Here is an 18,970-nt window from a genome sequence, read left to right as displayed (position 1 = left end):
CTTATTAATATAACTTATAATCTTAGCTAGATATATTAATATTACTTAAGATAACTAGTTCTAATATTATCGCTTTAAATTTAATAAGTTATACACTAAAAAAGATTATAAAGATTTTAATTAACTATAAATTAACTTTATAATTTATAAACTAAGTCTTATATTACTAAACTAAAATATAGAAGTTATCTATTAAAAACTAAATTTAATATTAAACTAAATTTTATTAATTAAGAATTAAGTCGAGTCTTATTATTTATTAATATTAAAGAGAGTAAGTAATAGCTCTCTTAATACTAAAGATATATTATATAGATTTATAAAAGATTGTATATTTAATATAGATACTAATAAACTTAGCGAGTAAAATACTATAACTTATAAATTTAATTTAATTTAAATTATAAATACTTATATCTTAGCGTAATTAATTAAATCTTAAGATTAAAGATTATAATTACTTAACTCGCTAGATTAAGAATCGAATTTAATTAATAGTCTTATATCTTTAGAATTTATAAACTTTATATTAGATAATATAGTATAATATTTAGTTTAGATAGTTTAGATTTATAGTATTTCTTAAGACTTCTCTATCGATATTACTTATATCGTTTAACTTTTATTCGCGATTATTAGATTAATATTATTTAGAATAGTCCTAGTATCGAAATATAATTTAATTAGTTTAGTAAATAGATTATTTATTATAGTAGCTTAAATAAAGGTAATCTATTACTTTAGATAATTCGATTAATAAGTAGCTTAATATCTATTATAAATATTACTAAAAATAATTTATTAATTTTACTAACTATATCTAATATAATTTCCTAGATAAGTAAGATATTAAAGATATTCTATATTAACGCGCTATATAATCTTTAGCGAACTAAACCTAATATTATAAGCTTTAATTAATTTATCTAGAACCTTCATTAAGTTATTAGTTATAGTTTTAATTACAATATCTATAAAAATATTATTTATCTATAGCGTTAGGCGATAATATAGTTTATCTATATAATTATACTCTCGACAATAATTTAGGGCGATAATATATAAATTACTAAATATATTATTAAATCTCTATTATTATTTAGTTATCGCTCTTTAAATAAAGTTATTGTTTTTAATTTAAATTTAAATATTATTAATACTTACTATAAAATTATTAATAACTTTCTTTATAGTATCTTAAAATTCCTCGAGTATTTATAGATATAGATTAATATTTTAGAATAAATTAATAAAGTTAATAATAGCCTATAGTTTATAAAAGTTTTAGTTTTATAAATAAAAGCTAATAATTTAATTTTAATTATTATATATTAATTACGCGCTATATAAACTAGATATATATAATAACGATCTAAGTACATTTAATTCATTAAATATTAAAAGAAAGAAAAGTACTATACTACTATCTTATTAGTCTTATATTAAAACTATCTAAATAAAATAGAATTACTTACTAAAACTTTAAAGTAATAAATATAAATTAAATTAAAATTAATAATATTAAGACTTCTTTAATTTATAGAGTAAGAAAAAAAAACTTTTCCTTTTTTTAAGGATAAAAAAAAAGATTACAATAATTAAGATTAAATAATATAAAAAAGAAAGAGAATATATAAAGAATATATAAAGAATAAAATAAATAAAGAGAGAAAAAATTAAATTTATAGTAAAAGAGTAGCCTCTCTTTATAGATAATAGAAAAAATAATAGTAAATTATATTTATAGTAATAAAATAATATAATAATAGTAAGTTAATAAATATTAAAGTAATATATATATATAAATAATTATAGAGTAATATATATAAGAGTTCTTTATATCTCTTTACTAATCTCTTTTTATACTCGATTTATATATAGCTTAATATTTAATCTAATTAAATCCTTCTATAGTAATTAATCTAAATACTTTAAGTTAAACTTTAAAATTATAAGGGTATATCCTTATTTTTTAATTATCGTAGAAAATAATCGCTTTCTTAAGTACGCTATCTCTAGCCCTCCTTTAACTTAGAAGAGAACGAATTTATCGAGAATTTCGTTTAGCTATCGATAGTATAAGATCGATTTATTAAAGGTACTACTTATCTATCTTTAGTGTAATTAAACTAATCGATTTATTAGCGCGTATATTCATTACTCTTTTTCTCCTTTATTCTAAATAATTATCGATTTATTAAAGAAACTATCTCTACTCTTATAGATAATAATTAATTAATTAAAAATATTATCTATATATCTTTATTATTATTTAAGATAATTAATTTACTAAAAGCTTTAATATATATCTTTATTTAATTATAGTAAATAATTAATTTCTTAAAAATATTATTTATATCTTTTTATTATTATAAGATAATATAAATTTATTAAAGATATAATATATTTATCTCCTTCCTTTACTAAAAATAATTAATTTATTACTACTATTATTCTTTTTCTTCGTTATAATAGAATAATATTTTAACTCTATTAAAAGTATATTTATTTTAAATAAAGTAAGAAAAGAGTTAAAGATAAAGGAGAAGAGATATATAGTAAAAGAGAGATTTAATAGTTATTAATATCTATATTCGATTATTAGTGTATAATATAAAAGCTCGCTTTTCTTATAGTATTAATAATTTATTATATTTTTCTCGATATAATACTATATTAATAAATTTAGTTTAAGCGTAATAGTTTTTTTATAAACTATTATATATATATAATATTATATTTAGTTATATAAGGATTAATAAGCTATATCTAGTTTAATAAAAAGGGTTAGCTAACTTAAAATAATTAATTCTTAAACTTAATTAAAGAGAGAGTATTTTAATTTTAGAAAAATTAATAAGGATAACGCTAAATATCTCGTAAACTATTATAGCGAAGATTTTAATTTTAGGTACTTATTATATTAAGAAATAGCTATATAACTAAATTTAACTTAAATTTATTCGAGTAGAATTTTAATTTATATAGCGTAAATATATATATAACCTTATACTATTAACTTAATTTAAAAGCTTCTCGACTTATACAATAAAAAAAAGAAAAGTTCGATAGAAAGAGAAAGATACTAAGGTTTCGACGCGACCTTATCTTTAATATTTAAAAGAATACTACTATTAAAGTAGATAAGGTTAAGAGTAATAGCTATATAACTATAAAAAATAATTTTCGTACTTATATAAAAGTTATATTTAATTTTAATACTCTCGAGAATAAATAAATTATATATATTAATATCGAAAATTTTATATTTATAAAAAATTATATTAAATAAATTTATCTTAAAGGTTCGCGAGTTAATATTTAAAGCTTTAGTATAGCTAACTATTATTTTAACTTTCTCTCGTTCTTAATTATATTTTATATAATATCTCTTCGTAGATATTATTATTAACGCTATTCTAGCTATAATATAACTAACCCTAGCTTTAATCTACTATTTAAGATTTAAGACTTAAATAAATCGCTAGTTAGCTATTTATTTTAATAGCCGCCGCTATAGCTATAATATAATCTACTATTTAAGATCTAAGACTTAAATAGATTATTAGCTAACTATCTATCTTAGTAGCTATTACTATATCTATATAATATAATCTTTAAACTCTTAAAACCCTAAGACTATTTATAATATCTTCGATATCTTTTTATTAAGAAGATTAATTTAATAATAAATTTAATATTATATCCTTTATTAATACTATATATATTATTAAGTAAGTAAATAAAAAGAGATTTAATATTTAGACTATAATAATCTTAAAGTATAAAAAGCTAAAGATTAATATTAAGTAAAAAATATCGAAGAAAGAAAATAATAAATAAAGAATATTAAAAGAAAAAAAGAAAAATATAATATACTTTTATAGTAACTAAAGTATAAGTTCTAAATATAATAATTAATATTATAATAAATATATAGTTAAATTAATTACTTTTAATTAAATTAGTACTAAAGTAAATACTTAAGTACTTATATTAATATAAACTATTAAGCTAAGACTATAAGAATACTAGAGAAACTTAAGAGCTAAATTACTACTAGGACCGTAGATTAAGAGTAAATTAATAAGTCGCTCTAACCCTATATAGTATTATTTAATTCCTTAATATTAACTTATCGCCTTAATCTAGAATATCTTTCTATATTTATAAGCGATTTTAATGAAGAGATAAAGTTTTAGGAACGATACTATAATCTAAATACTTAACTATAGTAGTTCTACTATACTAAGATCTATACTAGCTCTCTCTATTATAGTTCGCTTAATTATAGTAGTATATAAAAAGTAACTATTCTATATAAATAGTAATCTTAAGATATAGGGTAGTAAAAATAAAGATACTATAAAAGCGAGATTATTTAGACACTAAGAAGATTATTTAGAAAGATAATAAATTTATTTTAAGTAAGAGACTATCTAAACCTTAAGATAAATAGTAGAAGAAATAATAAAGATTTTATAAATTATTATTTAATTATATTTAATACTAAACGCTTATTATATTAAGAAATAAATATCTAATTAAGGCTAAATTAATTAAAATTTTAATCTATAGATAATAAAGATATCTTTAAAATTACGTACTATTTACTTATATTTTATATTATAGTATAGAACTTAAATACTTAATATAGTACTTAAATATACTTAAGCTACCCTTAGATCTATATTTTATATTATAATATAAAAGTTAATTACTTAATAAAGTATACTTTAATTTAAGATCTAAGTCTTAGTAATATACTAATTATATATATAGCTTAATTTAAAGTTTATTTTAATTATTTATTTAAGAATAAAGCTAACTCTTTTTTTCGAAAGTCTAAGATAAGAAGATCTACTATAGCGATACTATTTAATAATTATTTACGATATATTAATGCCTACTATTCTTTATTATATTAAAGTTCCCTCTCTCTTTCCTTCCCCTCTTTTCTTTAAAATTTATTTATTATATAGTTTATAATCTAAGCTTCTTTTAATATATAAAACTTTATTATCTATAATAAAAACTATTAAATCTTTATATATTATTAATATAATTATACTTTAATTAATTTTATTATATATCTTTATAAAAAATATAAAAAACTAAATAAAGTTAAATAAAAGTATATAATTATTAACTACGTTTATTAAATTATTATTATTTAGATAGCTATTTTAATATTTCCTTTATTATTATTATTTATTAATAACTTATAATTATTTATTATAAACTTTATTTATACTAATTAATAATATTAATTTATAAATAATAATTTTAAGTATATAAAGATTTATATATAATAAAACTATAGTTAAAGAAAAATAAAGTAAACCCTAATATATTAAATTAAGGATTAAATATAAACTTAATTTATTATTATAAATTATTATAAGTATTTTTAGATTTATATAGTAAATATTAATATATCGGCTAACGTTAGTATCGTTATCTATATATCTTTAAAATACTCTATATCTATATTTTTACCCTCTATTATTATTATACTTAATATATTATTAATCTCTAAGGCTAAAGCTAATCTTATATAACTTAATATAAATACTATAATTATAAATTATAATTATCTAAAGAAATAAGAGAAACTTAAATAAAATATATTAAAGTAAAATATTATAAGATAATAGAGCTAAATACATTAATAATAGTATCTCTATAATTATAGCTTTAAGTAGCTTACGGCCTTAAGTTAACTATTAAATAAGGACGAGTTAATTTTATATCGCGCTATCGAAGTATTTAATATTTAGATTTATAAGGCTTTAGAGAGTATTAATACTCTTAATTAAAAAGTTCGTTATTAATTTTAAAGCGAGAAGCGAAACGAAATTTCTTCTCGCTTATTTTATTATCTATAAAATAGAGATAGCGAATACTATTATTTAAGCTATATACAATAATTTCTATATTATACCTTATAAGTTTATATTATAGAATAAAATCTTAATAACTTAACTTTAATTAACTAAACTATAGCGTTTAATAAAGAAAGTATAAGTAAAAAGAGTAATATAAGTAACAATAATAATAAAAATAACTATATTAACTATAAATATTATAGAATTTCTATAATCCTCGTAATTAACTAGCTTAAAAAATTCTAAGATATATATAAGCTTTTTCCTTAAGCTATTAACTAATAAAGAGATTAATAGTAGATAACTAAAAAATTATATATAACTCTAGAGAAAGAATATTTTACTAATATATTAAAGATTACTTTTTAAATTTTATTTCAATCCTTTATCTTCTATATTATTAAAGAGAATAGATTTTAAAGTATATTAATCTACTTTACTACGATTTTAGGTATTAATAAAGAGAATCAATAGTTTAGAGAGACTATTTATTTCTTATATATTCTCGCTAGACTAGTCTAATCTATTTAACTTCTCGATATTAATCTTCTTCTTTTAGTTAATAAACGCGATTACTAATAGAAGTACTCTAAGATATACGAGTAATTTCTTTAGTTTCGTTATAACTTTCTATATAATAATACTAGTACCTTAATAAATAAACTTATTAATCTTCTTATATATAGTAAGTATATTACTCTTAATATAAATAATAATACTACAATTATTTAATCGTATAATAAATAAACGATATTTTATAAGGGTATTATTATTCTACTAATTATATTTTATACTATAATTTATAAAAATATCTAATAGATAAAGATACTTCTTTAAAAATAACTTATATAAATTTAATCTTTAAAGAAGTATTTTATTATTAACCTTAATCGAATCGAGGATAACTAGACTTTATCGATATATAAATATTTATTTACTAGTTAAGCCGCTAATATCTATCTTAATAATAGTTAAAAGTAAATATTTTAATATATATTAAAATAATATAATAAATATCGACTATAAGATAGCGATAATACTTAGAAACATAATAATATTCGCTAGTAATTAAGCTTTATTAAATAATTTTTAGAATAACTTCTCTTTATAATCTATTTAATATATAGTTCCCTTACTCGCGGTATCGAGTTAACCATTATTTATTTTTATAATAAAGCGCTTTAAGATCGTAATTACTTTCTTATTAATAATATTAATATTATTATTATTTATTACTATAAGTTTTAGTAGCTATTCGATATCTTTAAGATTATCCCTCGATTTTTTTTATATACTATTAACTAACTTTTTATAGTTTATCTTATTTATATCTAGTTATTTTATAAATATCTTCTTATTTAGACTTAAAATTAGACTTCGTATAACTATATCTAATATAATCTAAAAAGATTATAGAAAATTAACTACTTTATATATATTATTTAATAAAAAATTAATATTAACCTTAATTATTAATTTTATATACTAAATTTTTATTATATTGTTATTAATATTAGTCGCGTCGTAGTAAATAAAAGATTCGCTATAAAATATAAAAAAAAACTAAAGGAGATAAAAAAGTTAAATATAGACTTTTAAGACCCTCTTAAGATATAAAGTAGACGAGATAATATCGTAGATACTAGGCAATATAGAGTATATATCGATATCCTTAAGTATTTAATATCTAAGTTAATCGATATCTTTCGTCCTATTAGTAAAAGATAGTATCGTTTCCTTAATCTCCCTAATATAGTTACTAACTTTTATACTCGATCCTTTATATCTTATATATCTCGCGCGTCTATAGCTATTACGCTAAGAACTATAGAAGACCTTAGTAAATATTCTAGTCGCGACTTCTAAAAGACCTTCTAATCGACGTCGCGCTAACGAGCATTATTTACTACAATAGAGAGCTTAAACTAAGACTTAACTAACTATAGCACTAGTAATAATTATCTTCCAATAAATTTAATTACTATTACTTATATCGAGATACTCGTTATCTCTTTCGATAGTTACGGCCGTATCTACGATATTTTATACTATAGTATAAGAGATAAAAATATTAATTCTATTAAGTCTTTTAAATTTAAAGACGACGATATCGATTCTAACTATATTCTATATTATAGTCTAAAAGATATAAATATCGCTATAATTCTATTTAAGAGCTCTATATTTTTATTTACATTAATAGCTAAAGAATTATTTCTATCTAAAGAGATTAAGGGGGCTTTATATCGATTATTTAAATCTAAATATATCTCGTTTTACTCTTAAGTATAAGAGAAAGAGATTATAGTAGTACTTTACCTAGAAACCTCGATTACTATAATTCTATCTATTAAGGGCGAGAAGATATTATTAACTCTACTATTTACGCTACTTAAGTTTACGAGTATATCTATTTTTATTATATTATTTCGCGCTCTTATAGATAACCTTATAACTTAATTTATTAATATTAACGTTAACTACTATAAATAAACGATTTAAGCTTTATCGAGAATTACTTAAGTTATCGTTATTAATATAAATATTATTATAAATAATTATTTCTTTACCTTCGTTTATTTTCTTATATAGAAAAGTCTTCTTTAATAAATCTTTATAAATAAGTATTATATTATCTTTATCGATAACTACTAATATAAAAAACTATTCTAGATCTTATATATTTAAAGCTTAGATTATTTAATTTATTTTCTTATCGCTACTCTATTACTAATATATATATATAAGCTCGAGAATAATATAACGATATAAAATACTCGTATTATTTAAGGTAGTACGATTTATCTCTATTATTAATATCTTATTTAAATATATTCTTCTAATCGATTTAAGGCGTAAATCGTAGAGATCTATCGATATTATCTTTACTATTTAGTTAACTATAATAAAAGAGAGATAGTATATAATCTTTTAAAGAATATCTATATATTACTTATAATTACTCTTAATTATTATTATTACTATATTAGTAATTAAGACTATACGAAACGACTAAAGAGTTAGGTTCGATATAATAAATTTATTGTAGCTACCTTAGTACTTAGTATCGACGTTAATATCGCGAATATTATATTTATTCTTTATATCGATCTCTTATATTTAATAATTAATTTTATTTAGTAAAGTAATTATATTAAATATAAAAATAAGTTCGTTAACTTTATTATCCTCGCTCTCTTTAGAAAAATTAAGGGAAGGCTTCGTCGCGCGAATCTTAAAGATAAGAAGAAGACTATAGTAATATTTATAGCGAGTACGAGCTATCGTCGTTATATTATAAGTATATACTTTAATAACGAGGCTTTCACTTAATTTTATTTAGATAAAAGAACTTAAGCTCGTTACAATCGCTATAGCGAAGATATCTACGAGGTAATACATTAGATCTAGAAAAAGAAAAATACTTATACCCTTATCGAAAAGTATCTTAGGCGCTAGATAATTAGCTATCTTTAGTATAATATAGATATTAGGATATCTAACGCCGCGAGAATTCTATATTTAATCTTAAGCTATCTAGATCTAAAGAGATTATAAAGATAAATCGAAGCCTTATAATCTTAAATCTAATATATACTAAAAATATACTTATACTTTTATTATAGAATTAATTAATATCTTTATATAATAAGGATCAATATTACTAATACTTATTAATAGCTAAGGGTTATAGTCGTCGTTCTATATCTTCTACTTATTAACGAAATATTCTATCTCTCTACTTAATAAATAAGATATACTAGCGAGTATAGCGATTATAGTATTAAAGCTTATTATTAATAGATTAACTAATAATATAAGTAACGAATCTAGGGAGAGAATATAAATAACGATATAACGATCTTAATTTATATTATTTAATAATATAGTACGTAAATTTTTTATTAAGATTAAAATACTAAGTTAAAATAAATATACTTATCGTCCTAGATTAGTAGTTTCTAAAGATTAATAATTTACTTTAATTTAGTTATTTTAAATATTAAACGATTTATTCTTTTAATTTAAAATTAAATACTAAATAATTTATTACTTTAGATAAAAAAATAAATAAAGATATTAAAAGATTTATTTATATTAATTATTTAAATAAAATATTTAAAAGATATTAAATATAAAATTATAATAATAAGATTAAATTAAAATTAATAAAGTTAATAAATTTATTTAATTATTTCTTTATATTAAATTATAATAATAAATTAATTATAAATTAATTATAAATTTAATAATTAAAAGAATTTAATATAAATAGTATAAATTTTATAATTTATATATATTATATCGTTAATATATAAAGATATATAAATAATTAAATAAAATAAAATAAATAAAATTTAAAGAATCGAAATATTAAAGTTAAATATAATATAATATATTAAAAGTTTATAAAATATAAAATATAATTAAGATATATTTATAATATTTAAAGTAATATATTTAGAGTTAAAAAGGTTTCGTTAATTAATATTATTAAAATAAAATAATAATTTATATAATTAATAAATATTAAAAAATTAATATAAATTATATATTTTATAGTTTAAATATTATAGATATTTAAGATTATATAATTATATAATAAAAACTATAATTAATAAAATTAATTAAAATAAAAAAACTATATTATTACTATTAATTTTTAAAATAAAACTAAATTAAATTAAATATTATTAATTAATTAAAAGTTAATAAATTTCGTAAATTATAAATAAGAATACTTATATATTTATAAAAATAAATATTAATTATAAAACTAATTAATATAAAAAAGAGAAAAGAATTAATTTAATAATAATATTACGACTTTAAAAGATTTATATAATAATAAATTTAATATTAAAGATAATTAAATATAAAAGGTTTTATATATTAATAATTATTGTTAATTAATTAAAGATTTATAGTTTATAATTTTTTTAATTTTTAATAATTTAAATTAAAAAAATATAATATATTATAATTTAGTTAATAATTTTTAATTTTTATTAATTATATTATATACTATATTATAAATTAAGTTTATTTTTATATATATAGAGTAACCTAAATATCCGCGGTTTAACGATTTTTATAGGGTTAATAATAAGGAATTTAGTGTTAAGATAACTCGTATAGTAAGGGATCGAAATATCGACGTAACGTTTAAATAACGATAGAACTCGCTATACTAGTAACTAAGGTTAAATAGTAAAGAGTATAACCCTTAAACCTATAGAGATAGTAAAGAAAAGAGATAAAACCTACTAACCTATAAATATATATAATCTATAAACGAGAGATCGAGAATAAAGAAGATAGAGTAACCCGCCTTTACCTATATAACTCGGCTTAGAGAATAGAAAAATCTCTTTATTTTTCGATCTTTTATCGACTCTAATAGTCTTTAGAAAAGCTTAGCTATCCGTTAAACTCTTTTATAATCTTATCTAATTAATATTTAATATCGACGCAATATATTAATTTCGGACGATAAGAGAGTTCCTTAGTATATCGAGTATACTAAAGACTTCCTTAATATATTGGGTATACTAGAGACTTCCTTAGTATACTAGATATACTAGAGACTTCCTTAATAAACTAGGCTAGTAGAAAAGTCGATCTTATATTATAATATAAGAGACTCCTCGATAGTCTTCCTCTCTCGATATCTCTTCTTTTTTTTTTATATTTCGATAATCTTTCCCTTCTCTTTAGTTTATTATATTAATATAATAGACTCCTCGATATCTCTTCTCTTCTTTTTCTATTCAATAATCTTTCCCTTCTTCTTAGTTTATTATATTAATATAATAGACTTCTCGATAGTCTTCTACTTTAATTATTATTCTTTTTTTTCTTTTTATTTCTTTCTTTACTTTACTTTCTATCGAACTTTACTTATATAAGTAAATTAGCTTAAATATTATCTTTAATATTATTACTTTTTCTCGCTAGAAAATATTATATAATATTCTTTTTTACAAGATATCTTATAAATAAAAGTAATTATTATACTAAATATATTAAACTCTTTCTTTCGTAATAATAAACTTCTCTTATTATTTTAGATAAATTATTATAATATACTTTTAGTAATAAAGATTATAAAATTTATTTAAAGTCTCTTAATATTAAATTATTTATATAACTAATAGACTTACGTATACTAATAGATTTAGCGCTTAGCTTTATTGTATTTTATTTACTTAATATTATTTCTATTACCCTTCGAAACTTTTCTTTTATATATATAGTATCTCTTTTTAAATATATTGTTCTTCTCTCGATCCTTTAATTCTTAAAGCTTTTTATTATTTAAAGTTTAAAAGACATCTTTAAATTTCTAAGATAGTTAAAGTTACTAAGGTATCCCTTAATAATATTAAGTATATCGCTAAAGTAGTAAGTTTTAATTATAGATAGACCTTAATAATAAAAGACTAATTTCGATTTAATAGACTTATATCCTAGTGTAAAGATATATTAATAGCTTTAAAGATAAGGATAAAGATCTAGCGAAGAAAAGAACGCGAGAGACTATTGTACTCTATAACTATTCTCTCTCTATATTTAATAGAATAGATCGCTAATAAAGATACTAAATTATTTAAGATAAAAATAAAGATAACGACGACAATACTAGCGAAGATAATAAATCTATAAAATTAAGTAACTCTAATAAGAAAGATCGTAATAATAGCGAAAAGAACGAAGATATAGAACTAAGTAGCTTCGACGAGGAAGATAATATCGACAATATAGATAACTTTAAAAATAATATTTATATTACTATAAAAATAAAGAGAGTCTCGATTACTTAAAGTAAAAAAACCTTAATAGTAATAAAGTAAACTTATTTAGTTACTAAGAAATTATCTACTAAAGAATATAAGTATTGTAGAGATAATACTAACGATAATATTAATAACGATATTAATAAACAATATAAAATAATTAATAATTACTATAATAGTAAAATTAAAGGTAAAGTCTTTAAAACTAATAAACTCTTTAAAAGTAAGTAAGCCCTAGTTATTAAATTAAATATAATTATCCTTATATTAAACTAGTAAATATATTAATATATAGTCCTTTAGATATTATTAAGGATTTAGAAGTAAAGGAGTATATTAAGAGAGTAGCTAATTTTAATAGTATAAGGCTATAGCTCTTATATAAATTAAACGAACTATACCTATATTCTCTACAATATATAAAGTAGTTCTCGTCGAATTTAAATTCTTTATCTACTACTTATATAAGATCTCTTCGTCTAAATTCCCTTTTTAAATTTATATTTATAGGTTACTTAAAATATCTCCTCTATTTTTATAATCTATAGTAATTAACTACTTATTACTATAATTTATTTCTTCTCTAGTATTAATTTTATTATTAGTATTTATTTTTTTATTAGTATTAATTTAATCTTTCTATTTTATTTTATTATTAAGAATAATTTTATTATAAAGCTAAGTATTATATTCTCTTGTAGTATCGATAGATTTAGATTTCTTATTATTACTAAATATAATCTCTCTAAAAATAATATTTAATCTTAATAGCTATATAAATATTAAAAGTATTAATATATATTATATAATCCTATCTTATATCGAGCTTAGTACTTTAATCTTCTCGTCTTCTTTATTTAGGAACTATTCGCTTCTAGTTCGCTTCTAGTAACTTAGTATTATACTTTTACTTTAATATTCGTTATACTTAGTATTATTATAATAGAGAATTATATTCATATAAATTTAATAATACTTATACTTAAGAAGGTAAATTATAGAACTAAAATAATTAGAAAGTAAACCTTTAAAGTATAGATTATAATATATAAGATAGATTATCTATCGCTTTTAAGTTACACTATAATTTTATCTTATTATAGAGTTTAGTATTTTAGTAGCTACGGCTCTTTAAGCGTTACTAATAATTTTATAAAGCGCGCGAATTTAAAAGAATATATCTAGATAATATCTCGATTAAAACTATAAAACTAAGATAATTAGAATATAAAGTAATAGTCGTTAATAGTAGAAGAGAGAGAAGAATAATAATAATTAATTAATAAGCGAATTTAGACGTACGCGAAAAGTAAGTCTACTATATTAATATACTCTATTAAATATTTTACTATTTAGTTTTCTACTTTACTATTTAATTTATAAAGATTCTAAATTATTTATATATTTCTATCTCTTACTAAAATATATAATATACTCTTTTAAGTATTAATTAAGTTCTCTAACTATAGCTCACGTCGAGTTAAAGACGAAATATATTATTTATATATTTTAGGCGTTATTTATAGATTATCTTAATTAACTTAAATAATAGTCTTCTACTCTCGTTAAAATAAAGTCTAAGACTTTTACTCTTATTAAGATAAAGTCTAAGACTTTTACTTCTATTAAAATAAAGTCTACGACTTTTATCTTTAAGTCCTTTACTATATAAAAACTTAAGTCTTTTACTTTAGATAAGTCTAAAACTAGCTTAACTAAAACTAAAGCGAGCGATACTATAGAGACTTATTCTTTTAAAAGCGTATTAATTAATATCTTTTACCTTTAGTTATAAATATTAAATATCGTCGTAAAAAGATTAATATCGACTTTAATTTCAATATTAATTCTAAAGAAATAGAAGCGATTAATAAAAGTAATACTAATAATAAGATTATTAACTTTTTATCTAATAAAGATAAATACTCTATTACTATAGAGTTTATTACAATTAAGAAGGTAATTTATTATTACTTTAAAAATATAGTTTAAGCTTAAAAGTATATTATTAAACTAAAAGCGAAGTAGACGATAGCTTTAAAGAAGGAGAAGTAAGAATATCGTAAAAAGTAAAAGTAAGAATATTGTAAGAAGTCTAAGCTTTCCCCTAAAGATAAGAAATTTAAGAAAGCTTAAGTTAAAATAAGGATAATATAAAGCTAGATAATACAAGTTTAGTAAATTTAAGATATAAGTTATTTAGATAATAAGATTATATTTTCTCGAGCTAGATATTAAGTCTTTTAGGACGAAAGGATAAATATATATCTTTTAGTGTAATTTTAGTTACCTAAAATATTATAAAGCTTATTTAGATTAATAATTATAAAATAGTTATCTATATTTCTACTCTATATATAAGATAGTAGTCTCCTTATAAATCTCTATAAGAGATATATTCTCGCTTAACCTTAAATACTCTTTAGACTCTTTTACTAAGCTAGCTTTAGGGATAATAATAGAAGTATTAAGTTATCTCGATATATTTCTCTCTCTTAGTTTACTATATTAATATAGTAGACTCCTCGATATACTTCTCTCTCTTAGTCTACTATACTAATATAGTAGATTTCTTAATATACTTCTCTCTTTTAGTTTACTATATTAGTATACTTAGTAAGTTAAGACGGTCGAGGTATTGCTTCTACCCGTATAACTCGGCTTAGGGAATAGAAAAATCTCCCCGTTTTTCGATCTTTTATCGACTCTAATGGCCTTTAGGAAGGCTTAGCTATCCGTTAAACTCTTTTGTAACCTTGTCTGATTGATATTCAACATCGACGCAATATATTAATTTCGGACGACAAGGGAGTTCCTTAGTATACCGGGTATGCCAGAGACTTCCTTAGTATACCGGGTATGCCAGAGACTTCCTTAGTATACCGGGTATGCCAGAGACTTCCTTAGTATACCGGGTATGCTAGAGACTTCCTTAGTATACCGGGTATACTAGAGACTTCCTTAGTAAACTGGGCTAGTAGGAAAGTCGATCTTATATTATAATATAAGAGACTCCTCGATAGTCTTCCTCCCTCGATATCCCTCCTTTTCTTTTTATATTTCGATAATCTTCCCCTTCTCCCTAGTTTATTATATTAATATGATAGACTCCTCGATATCCCTCCTCTTCTTTTTCTATTCGATAATCTTTCCCTTCTCCTTGGTTTATTATATTAATATAATGGACTCCTCGATAGTCTTCTACCTTAATCATTGTTCTCTTCTTTCCCTTCGCTCCTTTCTCTGCTCTACTTTCTACCGAACTTCACTTGTATAAGTAAATTAGCCTGAATATTATCTTTAGCATTATTGCTTCCCCTCGCTAGGAAATATCGTGCGATATCCTTCCTTACGAGGTATCTCGTAAATAAGAGTAATTATTGTACTAGACGTATTAAACTCTTCCTTTCGTGACGATAAACTTCTCTCGCTACCCTGGATAGATCGTTGTAATGCGCTTCTAGTAATAGAGGCTATAAGATTTGCCTAAAGTCCCTCGACGTTAAATTGTCTACGTGACCAACGGACTTGCGTATACTGATAGGCTTAGCGCTCGGCTCTACTATATTTTGTTTACCTAATATTATTCCTATCACCCCCCGAAACTTTTCTTTTGTATGTACAGTATCTCTTTCTAAACACATCGTTCTTCTCTCGGTCCTCTAATTCTCAAAGCTTCCTATCATTCAAAGTTCGAAAGGCGTCTTTAGGTTCCTAAGATGGCTAAAGCCGCTAAGGTATCCCTTGACGATATTAAGTATGCCGCCGAAGCAGTGAGTTCTAATTATAGATGGGCCTTAGTGACGGAAGACTAATTTCGATCCGATAGGCTTATATCCTAGCGTAGGGATACGTCGATAGCTTTAAAGGCAAGGACAAGGACCTAGCGAAGAAGAGAGCGCGGGAGGCTATCGTACCCTATAACTACCCTCTCTCTATATCTAGCAGAATAGACCGCTAATAAAGGCACTAAGTCATTCGAGACAAGAACAAAGATAACGGCGACGATACTGGCGAAGATAACGAATCTATAGAACTGAGTAGCTCCGACGAGGAAGATCGTGATAGTGACGAAGAGGACGAAGATATAGAACTGAGTAGCTCCGACGAGGAAGACGATACCGACGATACAGATGACTCCGAGGATAGTGTTTACGTTACCACAAAGACGAAGAGAGTCTCGGTCACCCGAAGCAAGAAAACCCCAGCGGCAACAAAGCAGGCTCGTCCAGTCACCAAGAAGTCGTCTGCCAAAGAACGTAAGCGTCGTAGGGATAATACTGACGACGACACCAATAGCGACATCAACAAACGACGTAAGGCAACTGGCAACCACCGTAGCAGCAGGACCAAGGGCAGAGTCTTCAAGGCCGGCAAACTCTCCAAGAGCAAGTGAGCCCTAGCCGTTGGGTTAAATACGACCGTCCTTATGCCAGGCCAGTAGACACGTTAACACACAGCCCTTCAGATATTATTAAGGACTTAGGAGTAGGGGAGTACGTCGAGAGAGTAGCTAGTTTTGATAGCACAAGGCTATAGCTCTTGCATAAATTAAACGAACTATACCTATATTCTCCACGACGTATAAAGTAGTTCTCGTCGGATCTAAATTCTTTATCTACTACTCAGGTAAGATCTCTCCGTCCGGATTCCCTTTTTGAATTCGTACTTATAGGTTACTCGAAATGTCTCCTCTATTCTTACAATCTACGGTGACCGACTGCTCGCTACTGCAATCTACCTTTTCCTTAGCATTGGTCCCGTTATTAGTATCCGTTTTCTCGTTAGTATCGGTCTAACCTCCCTATCTTATCTTATCGTTAAGGACGATCTCATTATAAAGCTGGGTATCGTATCCTCTCGTGGTGCCGATAGATTCAGATTCCTCGTCGTTACTAAACGTGATCCCTCCAAAAATGGCGCCTAACCTCGGCGGCTACACAAGTGTTGGAAGCATCGGTGTATATTGTGCGATCCCGTCTCGTACCGGGCTCAGTGCTCTGGTCTCCTCGTCTTCCCTATTCGGGAACCATTCGCTTCTAGTTCGCTCCTGGTGACCTGGTATCGTGCTTTTGCTTTGATGTTCGCTATACTTGGTGTCGTCGCGGTAGGGGATTACGTCCGCGCAGGCCTGATAGTGCCCGTGCTTAAGGAGACGGATTATAGAACTAGAATAGTTAGAAAGCGGACCCTTGAAGTATGGATTGCAACGTATAAGATAGGTTGTCTATCGCTTTTGAGCTACGCTACAGTTCTGTCTCGTTATAGAGTCTAGTATTCTAGTAGCCGCGGCTCTCCGGGCATCACTAGCAATCCTATAAGGCGCGCGAATTCAAAAGAATATATCTAGGTAATGTCTCGGTCGAGACCGCGAAGCCGAGATGATCGGGACATAAAGCAATGGCCGTTGATAGTGGAAGGGAGAGGAGAATAATGATAGTTGGCTAGTGAGCGAATTTGGGCGTGCGCGAAAAGTGAGCCTACTATACCAGTATGCCCTGCCAAGCATTTCACCATTCGGTTTCCCACCCTACCGCTCAATTTACGGAGATCCCAAATTGTTTACGTATTTCCATCTCTCGCCAAAATATACGATACGCTCCCCTAAGCATCAATCAAGTTCTCTAACTATGGCCCGCGCCGAGTTAAAGGCGAAGTATATTGTTCGTGCGTCCTAGGCGTTATTTATGGATTATCTCGACTAACTTGAACAATAGTCTCTTACTCCCGTTAAGATAAAGTCTAAGACTCCCACTCTTGTTAAGATGAAGTCTAAGACTTCTACTCCCATCAAGATGAAGTCCACGACTCTTACCTCTAAGTCCCCCACTACGCAAAAACTTAAGTCTTCTACCCCGGATAAGTCTAAGACTAGCTCGGCCAAAACCAAAGCGAGCGGTACTATAGAGACCCGTCCTTTTGAAAGCGTGTTGACTAATATCTTTTGCCTCTAGTTGTAGATATCAAACGTCGTCGTGAAAAGGTTGATATCAACTCCGACTCCGACACCGATTCCGAAGAAGTAGAAGCGACTAGTAAAAGTGACACTAGTAACGAGACCATCGACTCCTTATCTAATGAGGATAAACACTCTATTGCTACGGAGCTTGCTATAGCTAAGGAGGTGGTCCATTATTACTTCGAAAATATAGCCTAAGCCTAAAAGCGTATTGTCAAACTGGAGGCGAAGTAGGCGGTAGCTTTGAAGAAGGAGAAGCAAGAACGTCGTAAGAAGTAGAAGCAAGAACGTCGCAAGAAGTCCAAGCTTTCCCCTAAAGGCAAGAA

General features: G+C 23.7%; 1 protein-coding gene across 1 annotated transcript; it reads left to right on the top strand.

Annotated features, from left to right (window-relative positions):
* Positions 1–16,404: 16,404 nt before the first annotated feature.
* Positions 16,405–17,081, top strand: PV05_02596 (uncharacterized protein; the record flags this gene model as incomplete). The annotated part of the gene is made up of 3 exons (XM_013463176.1): positions 16,405–16,458; positions 16,533–16,598; positions 16,674–17,081. The coding sequence occupies 3 exons, from the start codon at positions 16,405–16,407 to the stop codon at positions 17,079–17,081; spliced, it is 528 nt and encodes a 175-aa protein (XP_013318630.1).
* Positions 17,082–18,970: the final 1,889 nt, after the last annotated feature.

The sequence above is a fragment of the Exophiala xenobiotica genome (genome assembly GCF_000835505.1).
Source record: "Exophiala xenobiotica strain CBS 118157 unplaced genomic scaffold supercont1.2, whole genome shotgun sequence".
In the NCBI taxonomy this organism is placed as follows: domain Eukaryota; kingdom Fungi; phylum Ascomycota; class Eurotiomycetes; order Chaetothyriales; family Herpotrichiellaceae; genus Exophiala; species Exophiala xenobiotica.
This window is presented reverse-complemented; position numbering and strand designations above follow the sequence as displayed.